This window comes from Camelina sativa, chromosome 7 (assembly GCF_030686135.1).
Source record: "Camelina sativa cultivar CO46 ecotype springtype chromosome 7, ASM3068613v1".
Classification (NCBI taxonomy): Eukaryota; Viridiplantae; Streptophyta; class Magnoliopsida; order Brassicales; family Brassicaceae; genus Camelina; species Camelina sativa.
The window spans coordinates 17,921,709-17,946,057 of NC_141886.1; the positions used below are offsets into that span (position 1 = coordinate 17,921,709).

Here is a 24,349-nt window from a genome sequence, read left to right on the forward strand (position 1 = left end):
TAATTCTTTCTTCTATTTTAATCTTTCATTTCTAAAAGTTGTCTACAAAATCATTTGGTTATATTTGATTTGAGCATTTATTAATTATTTCAACAAATATTAATCCATATAACATTATGTAATAATGCAGGTAGATACAATAAAAATTTACATAGTACTAGTTATTATTTTTCTAACTAAACATTACCCTAATAATCATCTCAAAATTATTTATCTCCATTTTTTTTGTTAAAGCATAGTTAAAATATGTTACATATACTTCATATTTATATATCTAAAATGTTTCGAACGAAGATTCATTATTATTTAGATCCGGATCAATTATATATTGCTTGATAATTAATTTCTTGGTTGCAATAATTTCCTTCAAAAATTATCCTATTTTTGTAAGGAAATGATAAGTATTTCAAAATTTTTAATTTACAACCAAATAATAATACTATATCCCAAAAAAAAAAAATCTAACCATTTTTCTTATTTTCAATTTTGTCAAACTCGTACAAACTTACTATAAATTACATACAACCTTAAAACTCCAAAATAATATGGGATATCCAAAAAAACAAAAACCCTTTTAATAAACCTGAAAATTAAGTAAGAAAACGTGTATGTTAAGTGTCTATATATTACAGTCACACCTTCCATTACTCTCCATCATCTCTCTCACTTCACAAAAAAACACACAAAAAAATGTCTCCCATTCCAAAACCACTCTTCTTCTTCTTCTTCTTCTTCCTCAACTATGTTGTATCTCTCTCAACCTCACTCTCCATCCACCTCCCACTCACCTCTCTCCCCATCTCACCCAAAACCACAACCTTCACAACCTCCCTCCTCTCCAGCAAAAACCCATCTCCACACTACCACTTCCGATCAAGATTCAAATACTCAATGGCTCTAATCATCTCACTTCCTATAGGAACACCACCGCAAACACAACAAATGGTTCTTGACACAGGAAGCCAACTTTCATGGATCCAATGCCACCGCAAAAAGCTCCCACCAGTAACATCGTTCGACCCATCTCTCTCCTCTTCTTTCTCAACCTTACCTTGCTCTCACCCTCTTTGTAAACCAAGAATCCCAGATTTTACACTTCCCACTTCTTGTGACTCGAACCGTTTATGTCACTACTCGTATTTCTACGCTGATGGAACCTTCGCTGAAGGTAACCTCGTCAAAGAAAAAATAACTTTCTCTAATACCGAAATTACCCCTCCTTTGATACTTGGTTGCGCTACTGAGTCCTCTGATGATAGGGGTATTTTGGGAATGAACCGTGGTCGTCTCTCGTTCGTCTCTCAAGCTAAGATTTCGAAGTTCTCTTACTGTATCCCACCCAAATCAAACCGGTCCGGTTTTACACCAACCGGTTCGTTTTACCTCGGAGATAACCCGAATTCGCACGGTTTCAAATACGTTTCACTGTTGACTTTTCCTGAAAGTCAACGAATGCCAAATCTTGATCCGTTGGCTTACACTGTACCGATGATTGGGATTAAATTCGGTTTAAAGAAGCTTAACATTTCCGGTTCGGTTTTTAGACCCGATGCAGGCGGGTCGGGTCAAACGATGGTTGATTCAGGATCCGAGTTTACTCATTTAGTGGACGCAGCTTACGATGCAGTGAGAGGAGAGATAGTAAGACGTGTTGGGCGGCGATTAAAGAAAGGTTACGTGTACGGTGGAACAGCTGACATGTGTTTCGATGGAAACGTGGTGATGATCCAACGGTTGATAGGTGATCTTGTGTTTGAGTTTACTAGAGGAGTTGAGATACTTGTTCCGAAAGAGAGGGTTCTTGTTAACGTGGGAGGTGGGGTTCACTGCGTTGGAATCGGACGGTCGAGTATGCTTGGAGCAGCTAGTAATATAATCGGGAACGTTCATCAACAGAATCTTTGGGTTGAGTTCGATGTGACCAATAGAAGAGTTGGTTTCGCTAAAGCTGACTGTAGCAGATTACTCTGAGGAAACGGGTTGGATTCAGCTACGGTGGGAATAGAGTTCTTCTGGTGGACTCGATTCGTTCGAGGATGTTTAATCGGACGGTACATAGTTAATATCAGTTTTGAATGAGGATGTCCTACAAAAAATAATTAAAAGTGTTCACGTAGATTTTTATGGTTGTACCGTTTTGTACATTATATGGTTCATATTAACTTGGGGATGTTACATAAAAAAAATATCTTTATATTTGTCACTGTGGATTGTTGACTCGTGCTGAAAGACTTGTGGATGAAGAAAAATATGAGATTTAGATTTGAGAATTTTTCAGAAGTGCTTTTGTTTGGTGTTATTTTTATTATGGTACTACTTAATTAGTACAATAATCCAAAAATATAGATCTACTCTAAGCCGAATGTCTACATATGTGGCCACTAATAAATCAAAGTAAACTCAAAACATGGAGTCTACTATACGTACTAACTATAAAAAGTGCCAATCAGATTTATATTAAAAATTATAATAGTTAATTTTATTAGATTCGGAAATTTTTATAATCTTAAATAATTATTTATAATTGTATAAAAATTAACATGTAATTTTTTTTTAAAGGGAGCGCCGCTGTCTCTTCTTTCAAATAGTAAAACCTTATGTTTTTTTAGATATGTGATTGGAAAGTCACTCTAATGGTTGGCGCTTCTCACTAACGCCGTGAGTGGCTTCCCCTTTCGTTTGTACTTTAGTTTTTTGGTTATGCAGTTCATCTATCTCATGGTTTTCATTTGGAGAAATATTTATTTTGGTGGAAATGGCTAATCTTCATGGCGAGGATGTTTGGTTCTGTCGGTGGTCAGCTTCTCTAGAGAGGGTTGTTGTTGGGTGACCGAGATCTTTAGATCTGGCGGGTGCTCTGTTCTTGTTGGTGGATCTCGAGGTTTGGTTTTTCGTGAATCCATGGCCATGGTCTCTTCTGTTTCTATTGTCCGGTAAGTTGGCCTTCTGGTTGTTCTTCTTCGACGTTTTGCTAGAATTAGATGGAATCACATAGTTGGTTGTTGTTAGTGGTAGCTTTATGGTAGTCCTGAGTAGTATTAAGCAGAGTTAGTAGCCTTCAATTGGGATGTTTCGGCTCCTTTCTAAGCAGAGGATTCGTTTTGTTTAAATGTGATGGCAGAATCTTAAGTTTGCTGAGTTCCTTCTTCTTCTTGTTGTTCTTAGTAGGTGATAGCTTTCTCCTTTTATGTTGGTCTCGTTTATGTGATTGGTGTTCTTCGAGAAGTTAGGCCTCGCTCCTCGCGTTTGAAGACTTCTAATTTGACGTTCTTGGGCGTATCAACGTCGTCGTCGCTTCCGGAAGTGAGTGGTCTTGCTTGTCGTGTTATGAAGTCCCTGGTTCTTGGTTACGAGAGATTGGCTCTCATCGTGTTAGGAGGTGGTTGATGTTATTCTTGAGTTGGTCGTGGGCATCCTTGGTAAATCTCATTCGTTTGTGCGTTAGAAGAAGAGGTTATTTGTTCCCTTGGTTCCATTGTTTCTCTTAAAGTTTTATTGCCGGTTGCTTTTGTTTTTAGATTAAAGTTGTTGTCTCATTTCGTTTTTGTTATCAAATGTTCTGTTATGTATGGCAACTTGCTTTAGTTTCCTTGTTAGTACTTAGTTTAATTTCCGAGAAAATCTCGTTTTTTTTCCTGGCTTTTGTCTTCAGAGACATCTTGTAGTCCGCCGGCTTAAACCTCCCTTCTTTCGTGCGTAGTATTCTACCTTGTATTCTACGGTGTTGACTGGTTCTGCCGCTACCTCCCGCAAACGCTGCGTTTGCGGGTGGTAGCGGTTGCTAGCGATTGGAACCAATCACACAAACCGCTTCCAATCGCTCCTAATCGCTCCCAACCGCTCCAAACCACTGAATTCTAAAAGCTGCTACCCGCAAGCGTTTGCGGTTGCGGGCAATTGCGGTTGGAAAATTTTTTTTGTTATATTTTCTATCTAACCATTTTACTCATTAAGGATGAGAGAAAATGAAGTACGAATACGATTGCAGAGATTATAAAATAAACAATTAGAAAAAAATAATATTCCAATTAACAATTATCCGGAAAACTTGATGTAAATTTAATGGCACATCGCACATAAGTTCAAAAAAATCTAAATAAATACTTCCTCCGTTTCAAAATATAAGATGTTTTAGAGAAGTTTTTTGTTTTATAATATAGGATGTTTTCAAGTTTCTATGCAATTTTTAGATTAGTTTAGTATTTTATATTATGCAGTATTATTTCTGATTGGTTAAACTTGTTAAAAGTAAAGACTTCTTAATCTGCGTGTTTTAGTTAAAACATTCTATATTTTGAAACGGAGGGAGTATAATATTTCATCAGAAATTTAAGAAAATAAGATTATTTGTGAAAAATATTAAAACAAATCACCAATGACTCTTCTCAATTCTCACTTGACCATTCCTACCGATGCAACTAATGACCCACGATCTAAGAGAAAAGAGAAAAGATCTACGATCTAAAGCATATGTTTTGTCATTTATCAAATTACTTGATTAAATTTTTGGTGAAAACCCAAATACATAAAGGAATAAGTATTTCAATATGAATTTTTTTTTGAATAATTATTATTTTGATAAATTTTAATTATAATTCAAGTTTAATAAAAATTTTGGTGTTTTTAAACATTTATATATTAGATATCACATTTATTATGTTCCAACCGCTATTGCACCCGCTGCTCAACCTGTCGTAAACTTTCCGCAAACGCACCAATTTTAAGCCGCTAAACCAGTCGTTCAAAACGCTTAATAATGCTTACAACCGTAATCGTCCACTTCCGCAATTTCCCGCAACCGTAACTGCAACCGTAACGTTTGAACCAGTCAGGCTTTACATCAATAATATCAGTTGACTAAAACAAAATTTAACATGTCATGTTCTTGTATATTTTTCATTATATTATAAGTTAACGAAAAGACAATTTCGAACAAAATTAATAGATATTAAAATATATTTTCTATGATTTTGATTCTTTGTATTTGATCACTGATACACACATATTTCAAAACTTTATACAAAGATTTAAAACCCATTAATTTTATAATTATTACTCAAACATTTAAAAAGTAATATATGTAGGTGATCGGTGTAATAACATTTTAGATCTTTGTTTACTTTATTATAAAACATATTTAATTCTAGACATGTATACTACAGTCTTAAAACTCTCGTGGATGTTTTTTTGTCTAACTAGTCTCCCACCACAATCCACATTTATAACATTAACATGCATTTACTCACCAACTAGTCAATGCTAGTGGTTACAATCATTATCATTATCATATATTTGATTAGAATGTGGAGGAAACACGAATTGCTTTGTGTGTGTATTTATACTATAACTTTGCTTGTAACATAATTCTTGATTATAGAAATCGAAAATACATTAAGAAAAGACAAACAAGCATGGCTTTATATTTTATTGTCTCTGTGATATTTACAAATTATTAGTAAGACAAACCGAAATCAGGATCACAACACGACATTTTAGAATTAATATAAACCAAAAACATAGTATTATTCTAAGAAATTGGATAGAAGGAGAAAGATGCAATGGATAAACCACAAAAATACATGCAACAAATAAAGAATACTAAGATCAATTAACAGTCGGACAAGGTCACAAGGAGATGTATCATCTTATATTTTTGGGATTAAGCAAATATAGGTCAGATTATTTATTAAAAAATGTAATTGATACGTTAATGTTAGAGAATCAAGTATATTAGGCGCCGTCAAAACCAACACAAATCTAGAATATGAGTTAAGATTTTCTATGTAACCCCAAGACAAAACACTTTGAGCATTGCAAGTTGCAACACATGAAAGTTTTATATCGAAACAAAAACAAAACCAAAGATATTAGATATGATCAACTAACACGCTTTTAACTTTGAAAATGTTAGGGAAGTGTGAAGTAGGGGCCACAGATGAGCTGGTCAGCCTTAACTTTGAGATAGGACTTGGGGTCTAGTAGCCGACAGCTTAGTTCCAACTCTTCTCCCTTTACCTTTTCTTTCCTTTTATTATTCTCTTTATTCCCGACAATGACGTTTCTTTAATTTCTTCATTTTTCGTCTTTCCCATCTTTGTTACCATCATTGTAGTTTAGTTTTTGGTTTAATCATCATTGTAGTTTAGTTTTGAAATTCTATATGTAAGAAAATTGACAAGCTAAACAGAAACTAAAGTTGAAGTCTTTAGCTTGAATAAGCTTAAACTAGGGATCTCGAGAACTTAACTAAGTTTGTAAAATACGAACTCGAAACATAACAGAACCAAAAAAACAGAACAAAACAGAGCACACCAAACAAATGTTTACCCAATGCAATTCCGTTAACGAAGAAGCTACATCTTGGCCGGGATCTGTCTCCCGGAATCCACTATTAATAGAATTTAACACAAAGAAATCTGTCACCCACTACTGAACCCTTTACAAGCTCACTCGATTCAATCTCTCTTGTTTCTCTCTCTTTCCCCAAGAACACAAAACACAAGTTTACTCTTTGTTTTGTTCTCTCTACTTACCTTACATCTCTCTCTCAAACATACACATCCTTTAAATAGATGCTTGCTCAATAACTCTAGTTCCCCTTCTAGTTGCTTTTACAAAGTTGTCTCTTTCTTGGCGTTATTCTACTAACATCACTCGGTCTCTTTGCAAGGAGAAAATAAGACGAAAACTCCTTTTGCTTTTGCTTTTATAGGCCCGACGGCAAAAATAGTTAGCTGCAGCTTGTGGTCCTGAACGTGAGTCATCACTTGAGCTCGCACTACTTATCCTTCACGCTTCTTTGAACTTTTATTTGTCTTGTTCTTTATTCACTAATTCCAAACAAAAATAATTATTTCTTACTAATGTATGTGGTCTTATAGTTAGTAGGTCATTTAATTGGGTTTGTTATATTTTGTTTTTTTTTAATAATCATTTGAGAACTAAAAAGGACAAGTGTGAAGCTATATGTCATGTTTATGCTTATAAAGACAAGTGCTAAGGTATATGTCATGCTAAACCTTATAAGAGGACAAGTGTTAAGTTGCATGTTCTTTAGGTTCAGTGAACCAAGTTTGAGAAGCAATGCTATACATTTGTCCTCACACTTGTCACCAATGTCTTCATCTCTACTATGATGGATGATTGAGATTAGATTAGCAGACAAAACCCTTATGAGGAGTAAGGTCCTCTTCCCTCCTATAAATAGATGGTTTGCTCCATCACAAATCATCACGAAAATAAAACAACACTTAAAGAAAAGAGTTTATAGGAAAGGGGAGAAAAACCTTATCTTCCACCTAAAAATCATCAAAGAGTTCTTTTTCAAGTCTTTAAGCCATTAAAGAAGAAAAGAAGAAAGCTTCAAGAACAATACAAGGAAGTATCATTTCTACAATTACTTTAATCCTATTTATGATTCCATTATGTGATTGATATAGATGTTTAAGATCTTAGGGTTCATGTTAAAGTATGTTTAACATGTGGTATAAGAGCTTATGGTTATGAACATCTAATTAATTCATTAAGAATAATAGATTTATGGTTTAAAGAACTGAAAATTAAAGCTTTAAGTTCTGATGTTTGTACACTTGAATTTTTTGTTTGATTTAGCTTCAAGTTACAATCTTTGTTTAAATTGTAGATTTTTTTTTAAGTGATAAAAGATTGGTTTCTCTTAATGTGCATAACTAAGAAATTGATATTACCATAATGGTTTTATCTTATAATGATTTACACATTGAAAACCAAAATATTTAAATTTTGATATATTTATGTATTAATTAGCTACCCACAGGTAGACTATTGACATAAAACATGATCAATAATTTATTAGAATGTTTGTATGTGAGTTAATTAAGTATATCCACATATAGCTTAATTAATCTGATACATCATTCGAGAAAAGTTTCTGAAAGTTATGACCTTAGGATATATTATAATGACTACCCACATGAGCATTATAATTTAAAATCATATGCATTCAATAATTTTTGTTATGTCTTGTTTAAATTTTGAACTTCAATTGAAGCTTGTTATATCTCTAAATCACAACATCATTTCCTGCTAGTTTGTCATCTATGGTCTCTACTGTTCCGATCCTAACTGGAACCAACTTCTCAGAATGGAAAGAGAAAGTTGAGTTCACATTAGGAGTACTAGATATGGATTTGACACTTCGTGATGAAGAGCCGGATCCCTTAACTATAATTAGTATTGAGGAAGAAAAAACTCTTCATAAAGCTTGGGAGAAAGCGAACAGATTAAGCATGATGTTTTTAAAAATGACCATAGCTAGCAATCTTAAAACTTTCCTTCCAGATGCAGATAAAGCTAAAGCTTACCTAGCAGCTATAGAAGAACGGTTTAAGACTGCAGACAAATCCTTTGTAGGGAAACTTATGGCAGATCTTAGAACCATTAAGTATGATAGGACAAGGTCTATGCATGAACATTGCATTGAAATGACCAACCTTGCGGCTAAACTAAAGAATTTAGGAATGAGTGTGGACGATTCATTTCTTGTCCAATTTATCCTTGTAAGTCCCCGACCGCCACCTCTTAGTGGGCCTCATGTCCAATCCCAAACCATGGGCCCACCTTCCTTAATGGCCCTCACGTCCTCTCACGAGGCCTGTGAGTCCATCCATATCCGACGGTCGGTTTGCTACGTCCGGGAGGCTTTAAAGACTTGTTACCATTCCTACAAATCACCACATGATCTTTCCCTGTGTTTTGTCTTCACTCGCACAGTTCCGACAATCATTTTCCTGAAGGTCACCCATCCTGACACTACTGCAGCTCAAGCACGCTTAACTCTGGAGTTCTCTCAGGGCCCTTGACAAAAATTATAAGTGCACTTTGGTGACATAGGTGACCAATTCAATTCTTTTAAACCTCACCGCAAATAGGAGTGTCACAATCCTAAATTTACTACCTCCTCAGTATAGACCAATTCAGATCAATTATAATGCAATTGATGAAAGGTGGACATCAAATGAATTGGCTAATAAACTAGTCCAAGAGGAGGCTAGACTTGGTCGTAAAGGCATTAAAGTTTACCATTATGTTCAAGGAGCTGGATCCAAAGTTGGGAAAAGGCATTAAAAGAGCCATCAAAGAGCACCACCCATTATGAATGAATTCGATCAAGTTAATCCGAAGAAAAACGCAAAGAAAGATTACAAGTGCAACTTTTTAAAAAAGGTTGGATACTTTCAGTAAGATTGCCCTAAAAGAAGAGAATGGTTCAAAAAAAAAGGTAATCCTATGGGTTTCGTAAGCTTTTCCGAATCTAATCTTACTCATGTTTCTTCCAAAACTTGGTGGATAGATAGCGGTGCTAATGTACATGTAATGAATTCACTACAAGAAAACAAGCCTTTTGCGAGGACACATTGCGACGGAGTACAGCTCTCGCAAATTTGCGATAGATTTGCGAGGGATTTAATAGGAAATAAAAAACCGTAGCAAATCCCTCGCAAATTTGCGAGGAACAACTCCGTCGCAAATCTGCTGCTCATTTGCGACGCATTTACGACAAATTCGCTGGGAAGGTCCCTTTCCTCGCAAATCCCTCGCAATATTGCGACGATTTTGCGAGAACAACCTCCATAGCAAATTTGCTATGGAATTGCGAGTAATTTGCGAAAGCCATAGCAAATTTGCTATTACAAAACTTAATAGAATTATTCTGAAATACATTTAAATGTGTTCATAAGGTGAATTTAGTAACTTTTAACATTATTTTGATGGTTTTTACAAATTAGATATTCAAGGTTTGCGACAAATTTGCGACTGATTTGCTAGAGCCATAGCAAATTCGTCGCAAATCCATTGCAAAAGACCCAAAACATAGCAATTCCCTCGCAAAAAAAACTTTAAACCCTTAACCCTAAACCCTAAACCCTAATTTGTTACAATTATTTTGATGGTTTTTACAAATTAGATATTCAAGGTTTGCGACAAATTTGCGACTGATTTGCTATGGCTTTAGAAAATCAGTCGCAAATCCATTGCAAAGGTCTCAATACATAGCAATTCCCTCGCAAATAACAACCCTAAACCGTTGAACCTAGACCTTTAAGACTTACTTTGCGAGGGATTTGCAAGAGTCCCTCGCAATTTGGTCGCAAAAAACTGTAAATAAGAAAATTTATATTAATTATTGTTTGCGATGCTTTTGCGAGGGACTCTAGTAAATCCCTCGCAAATTTTGCGAGGGAATTGCGACGCCATTAATTTCTTATATAAGTAGAAAACCTAGTTTGAGCAAAGCTCAAACCATCACCCGCAGCCGACAAACCCTAAAAACTTCTCTTCTTCTTCCGATTTCATTCTTCTCCGGTTGTCTTCTCCGGTTGTCTACTCCTCATCTCATCCCTTCTCCGGTTGTCTACTCCTCCTCTCATCTCTTCTCCGGTGTCTACTCCTCCTCTCATCTCTTCTCCGGTGTCTACTCCTCCTCCCATCCCTTCTCAGGTTATGCTACTCCTCCTCTCATCCCTTCTCCGACTAATCTCCTCCTCCTCTCTCTTCTTCTGTTGTTTTTTAGATGGGTTTCGATTTAGGGTTTGTCGATTTAGGGTTCTTAATTCAATTTTTGGGTTTCGATTTAGGGTTTTCCGATTAGGGTTTCGATTTAGGGTTTTCCGATTAGGGTTTCGATTTGATTAGGGTTTCAATTAGGGTTTCGATTCGATTTTAGGGGTTTTAATTCGATTCGATTGGGATTAGGGTTTCGATTGGGATTAGGGTTTTGATTGGGATTAGGGTTTCGATTGGGATTAGGGTTTCGATTGGGATTAGGGTTTCGATTCGATTGGGATTAGGGTTTCGATTGGGATTAGGGTTTCGATTGGGATTAGGGTTTCGATTCGATTGGGATTAGGGTTTCGATTGGGATTAGGGTTTTTAATTCAATTCGATTGTGATTAGGTGTTTTAATTTTTGTTTTTAATTTAGGGTAATGATTAATTTTACATATTCTCCCTCTCTTCTCAGATGTCTTCTCGAGACCAAAACGGATCTGTCAACCAAAACCATTACTCAAGGTTCATATCTTCACAAGGATTATCTCCTCCCGTCCCTTCTCGAGGGGTACGCTCTACTGGCTCTGCTCAAAGGCTACATTCTACCGCCTCTTCTCAAGGTACCTCACCGGTGCAAAATGATCTTCCTCCTCTGCAAAATGATCCTCCTCAGCAAAATGATCCTCCTCAGCAATCAACGTCGTGTGTCAACGGTGCAAGTGCCTCTCAAGTGTTTTTCACTTTGGAAGAGTTACTTGCAAGTCCCGGGCGTGCTGGCTTACCAAAACTGGATCCTAAGCGGCCTCCGGGTACTATGTGGTGAGAATGTTATGTATCTAACATATAGTTTATCTTTATGTTTTGTATTTTCAATGATCCTAATTCCTTTTATCTTATGTTTTGTAGGTTTGACCAGGATTCTTCGGTTGTTGCTACTGTCCGGGCCATTTTTGAAAGAGATTTCAAGTCAGCTCATGCCAATTGGACCCAAACACCATGTCCGGTTGTAAACCGGTGGTTTGAAACTTTCGCGGTAAGTTACAAATTGTTGTTGTGTTTAAATTTGAATTTGGTTCTGATTCTGTTTCTGATTCATTTTATGTCTTTACAAGCAAACATACAATTGGGATGCGTCCATCAATGGAAGAGTTAGAGCTGAGTTTGAAAAGAAGTTGAAGACCCGAATGAGTGATCAAGTGTCTCGGTGGAAGGGTAAGTGAAGGAAGAAAGGTAATGACGCAATGCCGCGGTGGCTTGATCCTACTGTATGGGATGGCTTGGTCAACTTTTGGTGTGAACCAAAATCAGAAGCAAAGAGTATCAACAGCCGTAATGCTCGCTATAGTGATCCTGATGGCACCGGAATACATAAGCACCGTTCTGGTCAGACCTCTTTTAAAGCCCGAGCACGAAAGCTTGTAAGTATATATGTTTAACACAAGTTCATTAATCATATCATATATACAATATAGTAATATAGTTGTTTGATTTCTCTGTTTTTAGTCTGAGAGTACTGGTGAGCCACTACCTGATTTCCTGCGAGTACTAGAAGATACTCATAGGAAACCTGATGGGTCGTTTGTTGATGGATTGTCTGAGAAGGTGTTCAATGAAGTGTCGTCAAAGATAGCTGAAGCTGAGTCTTCCCTAATATCAGCGGATAACATGGAGAGTCGTGCTTCTGGTGGGTTATCACTAATTGTGAAGAACCAAATTTATGCCGAGGTAAAACATGCTTCATTGTTTATGTTAATGTTTGTGTTTGTGTAAACACTTATGGTGTCTATATGTTTTGTTCGCAGGTTGCTCCAAAGAAAAAGAACCGGATATATGGTGTTGGTAACATGCAAGCAGAAGCATCTTCAGCTCATATTGTTCAACCGCCTCCTCCTTTTGAAGATCCACTTGTTCTAGCTGCGAACCTTGCTGCTGCCGAAGCTGTTCTTGAAACTCAGGCAACTCAACTACAGGCCAATGCACAAAAGATGCAAGAAAATTCATAGAAGATGCATAGTTATGATGCATACTTTGATTATCTTACATCTAAAGATCCAGAGTTTGCTGCTAGATTTCGCCGAGAAGATTCACCGGCCAGACCTGCCACCGGAGATGGAACCACCGGAGATGGAACCACCGGAGATGGAACCACCGGACAGTAAACAATGATGAACTTGTTTTGTAAACTTAGTACTCTTTATCCTCTCATATTTAGAACAATATCGGTTATTATGTTTTGTTATTGTAAACTTAGTACTTTTAATTTGCTTAAGTATAAAGTTTAATTATAATTCCAGGTTTAATTTTAATTACAAGTTTAATTTAATTACCAAAATGAAAATTCTATTTTTTTTACAATTTGCACCGAAATTTGCAACGGAAATTTTAATTGCAAAAGCCTCGCAAATTTGCGAGGGATTTACTAGATCCAGAATTGCTAGGATTTTGCTAGAATAGTAGTTCCTAGCAAAAATGCGTGGGATTTGCGAGAGACAACGTTTCCTCGCAAAAGTTGCGAGGGAATTGCAACGTTGACCGATTTGCGAGACACGATTTGCGAGGAACGGACTTTCCTCGCAAATTTCTCGCTTTTGTCGATTTGCGAGGGGTTCACGATAGATTTGTCCATCGCAAAAGACGTGTTTTCTTGTAGTGATTCTGTACAGGGATTCCTTACGATCCAAACCATAAATTCAAGTGAAAACTACTTACTGATGGGAAATCGAGACAAAGGCACCAGTTGAAGCTATCGGTACCTATATTCTCATTTTCGATAGTGTATTTTGTCTAGATTTATATCAGACACTTTATGTTCCATCTATTTCCCGTAATTTAGTTTATGTAAGCAAACTTGATTTGGCTGGTTTGAAATCTACTCAAGGTGATGGTTGTTTTAATATATTTCTTAACTCTAAACGAATTGGTTCTGGAATATTAGTTGATGGTCTTTATATGTTAAAACTGGCTGATCAACCTTATGAGACACATCTCTCCTTGTATTCTGAAAGTAGACTTAAAAATAAAACATGTATAGATGACTCATATTTCTTGTGGCTTAAAAGATTAGAACATATTTCTTATGAAAGAATTAAAATATTGGTAAAAGATGAAGTCATTCTGAATCTTGATTTTACCAATAAGAAAATGTGTATAGATTGCATTAAGTTAAACAAACTAAACACACTAAGAAAGGAGCCACAAGAAGTACATAGCTTCTTGAAATCATAAATATAGATATTTGTGAACCATTTGACGTTCCAACTTTTGAAGGTGAAAAGTAGTTCATCACTTTTATCAATGATTATTTACGTTATTGTTATCTCTATCTATTGCATGAAAAAATCTCAATCTGTGGATGTTGTACAAGCATTCATTACTAAAGTTGAGATTCAATTAGATAGAAAGGTGAAAATCATAAGGTAAGATAGAGTTGGTGAATTCTATGGCAGATATAATGAAACAGGACAACATCCTGGACCATTTGCCATACTCCTTCACAAATTAGGAATTGTTGCACAGTAAACAACGCCTAGTTCTCCATGGCAGAATGGTGTAGCTGAAAGGCGTAATCATACTTATATGGAAATGGTTAGATCCATGATGAGTTATGCTAACTGATGTTCATATATTTTACCTTGTTTTCCCTTAATATATTCACATCTTTTGCATCTTTTGCTATCCATTTTGACCATTATTGCATAGCTTTAGGATTCTTCTTGCATTAAAGTTTAGTTGCATTGCACTTGCATCTTTTCATGCATAAACAGGTGATTTTGGAGCTTAACGAGCATGGAAGCAATGCTGAGGAGAAGTGAAGCAATCATGAGGAGAAAACAAAGGAGCTAAGGCTGAAGAACCAAGGTCCGGAGTCCAACTCGACTGCCCACTCGACCAGACACTCGACCGTGTGCTGAGAGGGACTCGACCGAGTGGGAGGAGCACAAGAGGAGCCAACTCGACCGAGCACCAGGTCGAGTTGGTTGAGCCGCCTGACTATTTTGTCTTTTAGCGTTTTTAGGGCTTCCACTACTTTTTCTATATAAGGGCTTGTACCTGCAGCCACCAAAAAAGCCCAGTTTTTTAGAGAGTCAAAAACCTAGTCTTTACCTTTTTGGGATTATTCCTTTTGCATTTTTATTTTCTTAGATCTTGTACTTCTTTTAAAGGAGAAAAAGACTAAATTCTTCAATATTGTTGGTTTCATAACTTTCTTAATATTGAGAATTTGAGTTTGGTTCTTTCTTCAATATTGTAGATCTTTGATTTATCTTTCTAATGATGCAAGTTTCAGTATTTTATGGGTTTATGACTTTATTGTTCATCATGTATGCTTGTGAGTAGTTGCTTAGGATCTTGAGGATGGGTTAGGCTGGGTTGTGTTTGAGGTTTGTTTGATTTGGTCAAGCTTGATTGTTGTAGATCTCTTCTAGGCTAGATGTTCTTAATGCTGATCCTATATCTGAGAGGGTAGGATCTGATTTCAAGCCTCTTAGCATCACACCAATGTCTAAGGAGCATAGATAAAGCTAGATCTGGAGACTATCATTAGGCTTGCTAAGAGATTAGAAGTCTTGTTTGATTTTTGACATATTGCTTAATGCCTGCTTGTGTAGATTCTTTACTTTGTGAGAACAAGTCTAGAGATGCATGAGTTTGATTGTTTCTTGCCATGAGAGTGGATTAAACATGTCTTAGAAATATATGTCTAGAGATTAGCTCAAGTTGTTTGAGATTTGTTGACCAAGTTAGATGACCTCAATCATAGTCCAGCCCATGAATCCCTCCTCAAGACCTTTCTTGTTTATTGATTTCTTAGCTTAAATCCTGTTGTTTGATCGTTGTTTGATTTGTTTTGGTATTGCTCTGTTTTTCTTGTGTTGCTCTGTTTTGCGTATTTGTCCAGCTCGACCCTGCACTCGATCAGCACTCGATCGAGTGCTTGCTCGAGTTCCAACCCAGAACTTGTGTTTATGATTTGTGTTTGTCCTGTTTCACTCTAGTTGCATTTCTGTTGCATTCATTTAGTATCCTGTTCATTACTTACCTTGCATTAGTTCAATACTTGCATTTCCATAGTTTCTTTTTCTGTTTTAGCTTCATAATTGTCATAATCATTCTGTTCCATTTGCATTTAGCTCATAGTTCTTGTAGTTTTACTTTCTGCATTTTACATTTCATCATAGGATTGTTAGTGACAAACAACCTTTACATCTGGCTTGACTTAGACTCATATGCACATCTTGATTGATCACAAACACTCAGATTGGATTGACACCTCTTATACTACAATTGCATAAGGGGAATTGAAACACCCTGACATCCATTCATTCATAATTCATCATTCCATACATCATTCACCACAACCAACAAAAATAATCTGTTTCACTAACCTACCTTTATCCTTGTGGATGGACGCATTATGTACTGCGACCTATATTTTGAATAGGGTTCCTAGCAAAGCAGTTTCAAAGACCCCTTTTGAACTGTGGAAAGGTTGGAAACCTAGTTTGTCACACCTCCATGTTTGGGGGTATCCAGCTGAAGTAAGAATATACAATCCACATGAAAAGATATTAAACTTCCAAAACGATCAGTGGTTTCTTTATAGGTTACTTTGAGAAGTCTAAAGGATATAGATTTTATTGTCCATCCCATAGTACGAGAATAGTAGAAACCAATAATGCCAGATTTTTTTGAGAATAATGAGATTAGTGGGAGTGATAAAGTTCGTGATATAACTATTCAAGAAACTAGGGTTAATATACCTTTACCCTTAGTTTTGAATGTTGGGGTTCCTAGCATTGTTGAACCATTAAACAATGAGGAAAACCCATTGAATGATCACACACTCCATTATGAAAATCTTGCCAATAATGATCATGAAACACAAGAGGAACCAGCATTAAGAAGATGAACTCGTACGAAGAGATCTGCTATTTCCAATGACTTTGTGATTTATCAAAGAGAAACTAGAGAATGAAACATTAAAGATCCGGTTTCTTATTCACAAGCCATGAAAGATGTTAATTTTGATAAATGGATTGATGCTACTAAAAATGAAATAGACTTGATGGTTAAGAATGAAGTTTGGGACATTGTTCCATTGCCTGATCGACACAAAGCGGTCGTGTTTACGTGGATCTTTAAGACCAAACTCAATTGTAATGGCAATGTAGAACGATATAAAACCAGACTTGTAGCCAAAGGGTTTAGTCAAAAAGAAGGCATCAATTATAGTGAGACTTTTTCACATGTGTCTAGAAAAGACTCTCTCAGAATTATCATGTCATTAGTAGCTCAGTTTGATCTCGAGTTACATCAAATGGATGTGAAAACTGTTTTTCTTAATGGAGACTTGCAAGAAGAAGTCTATATGTGCCAACTTGAAGGCTTCATAACCGAAGGTCAGGAAGATATGGTTTGCAAATTGAAAAAATCAATATATGGACTGAAACAAGCTTCGAGGAATGGTATCTAAAGTTTGATGTAACCATCACAAAATTTGGTCTTCCTCTTTAGACTGGACGACAATCTCGCCGTACCTCGACGATATCAAGATTGACAGGGAAGAGTTTACTTCTTTCTCTATCTCTTATTTCTAGAAATGCAAATGTAAGTGCGGATTCTTTGGCACGACAAACGTATACATCTCCGCATAATGTTTTGTATATAAACAATTTCCCACCCAATATAAGCTAATCTTTTGTCGTAAAAAAAAAAAAAACAACTACAAACTCTTATGACACTTGAGCTCTTATTGGACGACACATAAAAACTATAGAATAAAAAGAAATACACAAATTGTAACAAAAAGTTTAATTACATGAGGTTCAACCAATTGTCGTACCAACGACCCATTATAATTTAAAGATGCATAAGTTGATTATGGTGATAAACATACTTTAACGTGAACCCTAAGATCTTAAAGTAATACCTCCACTCATTGTAGAAATTATGCTTACTTGAATTGTTCTTGAAGCTTTATTCTTTAATGACTTGAAGACTTGAAAAAGAACTCTTTGATGTTCTTTAGGTGGAAGATAAGGTTTCTTTCCCCTTTCCTATATACTTTTTTCTTTATGTGTTGTTTTCCATCTATATATAGGAGGAAGAGGACCTTACTCTTTATAAGGGTTTTGTCTTCTAATTTAATCTCAACCATCCATCATAGTAGAGATGAAGACATTAGTGACAAGTTTGAGGACAAGTGTCTAGCATTGCTTCTCAAGCTTGGTTCATTGAACCTAAACACAACATGTAACTCCACTAACTCCACCTCAATAAAATATTATTTTAGCGGGTTCCTTCATGTTTCCCGCAACCTTTCTGGTTCACGGTACTATCTGCATGAACGTTCCCTCTTCCGTCCTCGTATGCTGTCCTGCGCATACCGCGTATACTGGTACGTACCAACTGATTGGCCTGATGCTCGATTTACTTTTTCTCGGACATCTCTCGGCAATTCTTTTCTGCTTCCACCTCCCTTCCTTTTTGATCCCTTCTCGTGTCAGTTCCTTAGGAAAATTTTATCCTGTAGTGAGGGTCACTACACCACCGGTACCTGAGTTAAAGCCCAAGCCTGGCGAGCGGAAGGACACACAAAGATGGCATGATTTATTGTTTTCTCATTGACACCACACCTTGCACAGCCTGTATCAAAAGCAATACCATGCCGCCTCAAATTTGCTGATACTAAAATGCATCTTGACATTACTTGCCACATAAAATGTTGTATTTTTGGTGGACATTTAACTTGCCAAACCCTGGCTAGAAGATTTTCTTGACCACAACCACGGACCTGAAAAGTCCTAGGTTATGCCCTACGTTCTGTATGATACCCTGACTGAACCATATACTTCCCTGTTTTCGTAAAATACCAACTTATAGAATCTGTTTTTTGGCAACTTCCTACAGGTAAATCCCCTATGAGTGCGACATCGACCGGGTCGAAATGCTCTTTAAGCAGATCCATATGCCATGTATTCATTTGATGATGAATAAAATGATTCATTTAGAGAGAAGGGTCCTTAAACAGACACTTACTTAAAGCTGGTGTCGGGAAATGAGCCAATATCGAGGGATCAATCCATATAGAAATAGATTCCCCGAAACCAATTCTTTTAATAAGCCCTTTGTTTACCAAAGATCTAGCAGAAACAATACCCTTCCACCCATAAGATGAAGAGTATGACCGAATCGGTTCTAGTGGGTTCGAGTTCCGATAATACCTACTTTTGAAAACCCTGGCAAACATTGAGTCTGGAGCCTCAATCAGCCACCACAATTGTTTAACAAACAACGTCGAATTAAAATCATCAACATTCTTGAAACTCTGTCCGCCCATCTGTTTACTACAACATAGTTTCTCCAAGCTAACCAATTCATACCCCCTGATTGGCTATTGTTACTCCACAAAATGTTGGCCACTGCACAAGTGAGTTTGGATGTGATTGTTTTCGGTATCCGAAAACAAGACATCACAAATGTCGGTACAACAGCTACAACTGATTTAATCATCACATATTTTCCCCCTTTTGAGTGTAGTTTCACAGTCCAACCATTCATCCGACCCTGCAGCCTATCCAAAAAAAAAAAAATACCTTCGTTTTAGACCCACCCTAACTCTCAGGTAACAAGATATGATCCCATACCGCCAAATTTAATATCCCAAGAACCCTCTGAATCTCCGTCTTTGCCACCTCATCAACCTTATGACCAAACTGAATTGAGGATTTCACAAAATTAATTTTTTGTTCCGAGACGGTCTCATACTTCTTTAAAATATCCAAAATAACTTCACATTGTTTTTTATTTACATTATAGAAGAAAAAACTATCATCCGCAAACAACAAATGCGTTATTGGCGGATATTTGTTTGCTACCTTGAACCCTGTAATCAGCCAGTCCCGACAAGGGTTGATAGTCTCGATAAGGGGTTTACGACAGGAGAGGCCTTTATTTTTTTATTTGTTTATCTTATATACAAAAGTTTTAATCGCAAATATCCATAAAGTGGAGATGTATAAAAAAGATTTTGTAATTTTGTTCTCTAAACTTTTTTTTTAGCATATTATAAATCTTTTCTCATACTATTTTGTCAAATAAATGCATTATGCCGGATTTGCATCAAAAATGGGTGACAAAGTATTATTGTAAACTATTTATGAATTTAGGAGAATTTAGTTTGAATTAGGTTTCGGGTAAAACATTTTAATTCACATTTTATTTTGTTTGTGGTAAATTTTTATTGCATAAATTACCGCCGACCTGCTTTATTGTAACCACTATTAGGTTAAGAAGTTGCAAGGAAAAAAATTCTAATTCCACTGAACTCTTTTGTATACATCTTCGTGTCAAAACTAAATATTTTTCACCACATGATGAAGATTAGAAAAGGGTAGATTGCTAATATCTTAGTTGGTCGAAGATTGCTAAGATAACTAGAAATAATTTCACAGGTTATTTTGGTTGATAGACTTAGTTTATCATATTTGCCCTCTGCTCCAAAAACCAAGTTTACTTTTATATGGTTACATTCATCATCTTAATATCAAAATAATTCTAAAAAGGTTGATATGATCATAAAATAAGTATACTTGGATTTTGGGACAGAGCAACTACGATGAACCATCTTCAAGCAGCTAAGACCTTCACAATCTGTCCTTTGCGTCATCGTGGAAACAAGATATTTAGTAATGAGAATGAAAATGCATACGAAGGAGTTCAATGGAGTTAATTAAAATCCCGATGCTCTTTTAATATATGCAATACAGAGTAGTCATATTTTTTAAATAATTAATAAAATGCAAAATACCCAATGAAAATTATGAGAGCTTTACTATTAATGAAAAGATAAAATCTATAATATTATTGCAATTATACGCTCTATTCGATATATTACAAGCGAAAGAGTTTGGAAATATATATATGTAGGGAGAGAGAGATTTACAAGGTTCGAAAATTATCGAGGAGCATAATTCTCACAAACTCCTATAGATGCATGTAGTATGCTTCCCTACACAAGCAAAACGTTTGTGTTAAAACTTCATCAACAACAAAAACGTCGAACAGCATACAAGTCTAAGGAAAAAAAAGAATAAGTAAAAAAAAGGAGAATGTTGTTATCTAGCTAGAAAGAAAAAAAAAGATCCAGTGGATCATTTAGGAGTCCCGATCCTATTAGAATTTAACAACTAAATACACATATTTATAATAATTTTTTGTCCTTAATAAAAAAAAATTCAAAAGTTAACCAATGCTTTTAAATCTTACCAACTTTGTTGGTAATATTATTAACCTAATATGCATTTTATTGACTATATATGTTTCTGGTCAAAAATTTGACTATTTTTTCTTTTAAAAATAATTTATGTTGTAAAACACTTGGAGTGGACTTCCATAACCGGCCCGTTATGTGTCTTGATGTGTAAGGCCCATGGCCGATGGCCCATGGCCGATTTACTATTGCCTAGTCGGTTTTGGTTTAGTCTTTGTCATTGCTATATATATTGTAACCTCTATTCGATTCTATCAATAAGAATAAGAGTTTTACAACCTTCGAATCTCTAAGTTTCATAACACGTTATCAAGGGGGTGCAAGACTTCTAAGTTTGGGCCTCATATTTCTCTCTGAGAGTGGCCCATTTCGGACTACTCTTGGCTAGTGTTGACCGGATGTTCACTCGACTCCCTCCCCCTTTGTGGGGGTCCGGACCCCTACGAGTGAGCAGAAAAGGGAGGAGGAAAGAGGCCCTGGCGAACCGTCATAATTAGTGAACAAGTGTAAGCTTCGCTGCCCGACAGAGTTGGCGCACCCGCTTCCGCCTAAGCGAGATCCTTCTCTTTCTAAAGCCAGCTGAGAAAAACCCTTACCCTAAAAACCCTAAAAAACCGCCGTCTCTTCCCTTGCTCGTGATACGCCCTAGTTCGTGGTCTGTTCCTGTCTGGGATGAGTTCTGTTCGGCGATTGGTTCCTGTTCGAAGTAGCAGCCCAAGTTTGTGATCGGTTTCTTCCTCCTACCTTGTCCGAGGTTCGTGATCAAGAAGAGGTAAAACCGAGGTCTTTAGATCCTGGTTCATATCCAGTCAACCTCCTAATCGGTGAAGGTAAATAAGATCAAACCCTCTTAGAACCCATAATCGAACTTGATCTTTAAATCTATTGGAACTCTAAAACTTACAAGTACACAATCAAACAAACAAGTTCATAAGCTTTCAAAACCCTAAACCCTAAACCCTATAACTTTAAAACTTTAAAAAAAAATCGGTTGTTATAGGTTGTTTAGAATGGTTGCAATTAAACTATTTAAACTATGATTAAAATCCGATCTTGATTGTGTGGTTGATTGAAGCCTTAGAACTAAAACCCCTAAAATCTGAATTGCTTAAGATTAAAAGTTTAGGGCTGTTTGATTGTTTGTTTGTTGTATAAAAACCCTAGAACTAAATCATTAAATTCGAAATTCATATAGAAAAAAATAAAACTGTTTGTTCTAGGTTGAATCCGATTATGCTTAATTATTTGCTAAAAATCAAAACCCTAAAATCCTAATTAAAATCGGAAATTGTTCTAATTTTGCATGAAGAAATTTGGATAACTTCTAAATTAATTATAACCATTATCTTAAACTTAAAGTTTAAGAAAATATTTTGTTTTCATGTTAAGAAAAAGGAAAATTTCTAAAAACTCAAAACTATTTAAGAAAAAGGAAATTGTTGCTTGCTAATATCTATCTAGGTTTGTTGTCTTGCATGCATGATTAAACCACGAAATTTGAGTATAAGTATTTGACATGGTTCGGTCTCATTACCGTATGTCTTATTAAGTGATTGCATGGATCGGTCTCATAATACCGCATTCTAACGAACGGTTGTCTATTTCTGTATAATGCAGATGGCAAGGCTTAACAATCTTGACTATGTTGCCTTGAATGCCTCTGGAGACAATTACCTGCAATGGGCATTGGACACTAAGATCATGCTAAAGTCAAAGGATTTATTTGAGTGCATTGAGGAAGGTTATGAACCATCTGATAAGCAAAAGTACAAGGCCATTATGCATATGCGCCATCACCTTTCTGAGAGTCTCAAGAATCAGTACCTCACCATAGAGGATCCACTTGACCTTTGGACAGAGCTGAAAAGCAGATATGGACACCAAAAGACGGTGCTCCTACCAAAGGCTCAATTTGATTGGAAAAACCTAAGGATCCAGGACTACAAATCCGTTGATGAGTATAAATCAGAGCTATTTAAGATAGTCTCAATCCTTAGGTTGTGTGGTACTGCGGTGACCGAGAAGGAGCTGCTAGAGAAGACATTCTCTACTTTTCACACTAACAACATACTGCTTCAGCAACAGTACCGTGAAAAGGGGTTCAAAAACTATGCAGACCTAATCTCGTGTTTGCTGCTAGCTGAGCAGAACAATGAGCTATTGATAATGAATAGTGCATTGAGACCTCCTGGTACAGCCCCATTACCAGAAGCTCACAAGGATAATTTAGCAAAGAAAAATCCTCAAGAGCTTAAAGAGCCAAAAGAGATCAAGGAGTCTAACTAATAGGGACAAGAGTGGCCGTGGCCGTGGAGGACGTGGTGGTTTTGGTCGTGGCACTTACCAAGGACATAAGTTCGGTGGTCAAGGCCGTGGTAACCGATCCGGTTTCGGCCGTGGTCGGGGTAGAGGCCGTGGGGCATTCAAGCCGCAACCAAAGACCAAGTCCACTTGCCATAGATGTGGTTTAGAGAACCATTGGTTTAAGGCTTGCAGAACTCCTAAGCATTTTGTTGATCTCTATCAAGAGAGCTTGAAGAAAAATCCAGAGGCTAACCTGGTTCATCTCGATGGTGAAGAAGATTTTGACCATGAGAAGGATGATCTATTTGATCATGAGACCTCCGATTGTTTAAGAGAGGATATGTGAACTCAAAATGTTGTTTTGGTTTAACTTCTATGCTTTATGTTTTTGCATTTGATTGGATTATTTTGTTGAATGATTATTTGGTTTAAATTCAAAGTTATTTCATTTCCTTCAATATATTTTTTAAAACAAAAATTATTGTCATTATAGAAATGGCTGTGGACAAAAGTGAACTTGTGGTGGATAGTGGATCCAGCCACACAATCTTGAAGGATAAGAGATACTTTATTAATCTCATAATGAAAAATGCCAATGTTAGTACAATTGTGGGTATAGCAAGCCTTATAGAGGGCTACGGCCAGACTCATATATTATTACCTAATGGCACACATCTTGAACTAAGTGATGCCTTGTATTCACCCAGCTCTAAGAGAAGCTTATTAAGCTTTAAGGACATTTGATTGAATGGTTACCATGTTGAAACAAAGGGTGAAGGAGATAAAGAATTTCTATACATTACTGAAATCGTACAAAGACATAAGAAAGTCCTAGAGACTATACCTGCACTAGCCACTGCTCTTTACCATGCTAAGATTAACATGATAGAATCTAACTTGGCAAAGAATAAAATGTTCAATGAACAGTTCACTCTATGGCATGACCGGCTTGGCCACCCGGGTTCTAACATGATGCGTAAGCTTATTATGAATTCAAATGGGCACACTCTTAAAGAGAGAAAAGTTATCCCTAAGAATCTCACGTGTGTCGCATGTGCACAAGGGAAACTTATTGTTAGGCCATCACCAGTCAAAGTAACTAAGGAAACTTTGCATTTTCTGGAAAGGATACAAGGGGACATATGTAGACCTATACACCCACCTTGTGGGACGTTTAGGTACTTTATGGTCCTTATTGATGCATCGACCAGATGGTCGCATGTTTGTTTGCTATCTACAAGGA

The 24,349-nt window shown here is 36.4% G+C and overlaps 3 protein-coding genes and 2 pseudogenes across 3 annotated transcripts; all 5 read left to right on the top strand.

The window, feature by feature from the left end:
- Positions 1 to 462: 462 nt before the first annotated feature.
- On the top strand, positions 463 to 2,203 carry LOC104701211 (aspartic proteinase PCS1). The gene has a single exon (XM_010416858.3). The coding sequence runs from the start codon at positions 691 to 693 to the stop codon at positions 1,969 to 1,971; it is 1,281 nt and encodes a 426-aa protein (XP_010415160.2). The 5' UTR covers positions 463 to 690; the 3' UTR covers positions 1,972 to 2,203.
- A 970-nt stretch (positions 2,204 to 3,173) lies between these two features.
- On the top strand, positions 3,174 to 3,541 carry LOC109125621 (uncharacterized). Its single transcript, XM_019227601.2, is given in 1 exon segment — positions 3,174 to 3,541. A coding segment is annotated over 1 exon segment (96 nt). The 5' UTR covers positions 3,174 to 3,327; the 3' UTR covers positions 3,424 to 3,541.
- Positions 3,542 to 8,078: 4,537 nt separating this feature from the next.
- LOC147941369 (uncharacterized) lies at positions 8,079 to 9,105 on the top strand. Its single transcript, XM_087458494.1, has 2 exons — positions 8,079 to 8,537; positions 8,944 to 9,105. The coding sequence occupies exons 1-2, from the start codon at positions 8,079 to 8,081 to the stop codon at positions 9,103 to 9,105; spliced, it is 621 nt and encodes a 206-aa protein (XP_087314620.1).
- A 1,896-nt stretch (positions 9,106 to 11,001) lies between these two features.
- LOC147941370 (uncharacterized) lies at positions 11,002 to 12,695 on the top strand (annotated as a pseudogene).
- A 9,724-nt stretch (positions 12,696 to 22,419) lies between these two features.
- Positions 22,420 to 23,452, top strand: LOC147941371 (uncharacterized; annotated as a pseudogene).
- The last annotated feature ends 897 nt before the right edge of the window (positions 23,453 to 24,349 follow it).

Excerpts from the sequence above, each read along its gene's own strand:
- LOC104701211 (XM_010416858.3), top strand. The coding sequence starts at position 691 with ATGTCTCCCATTCCAAAACCACTCTTCTTCTTCTTCTTCTTCTTCCTC.
- LOC147941369 (XM_087458494.1), top strand. The coding sequence starts at position 8,079 with ATGGTCTCTACTGTTCCGATCCTAACTGGAACCAACTTCTCAGAATGG. Across the intron at positions 8,538-8,943 it reads TTCTTGTCCAATTTATCCTT|TATAGACCAATTCAGATCAA; the intron begins GTAAGTCCCCGA and ends CTACCTCCTCAG.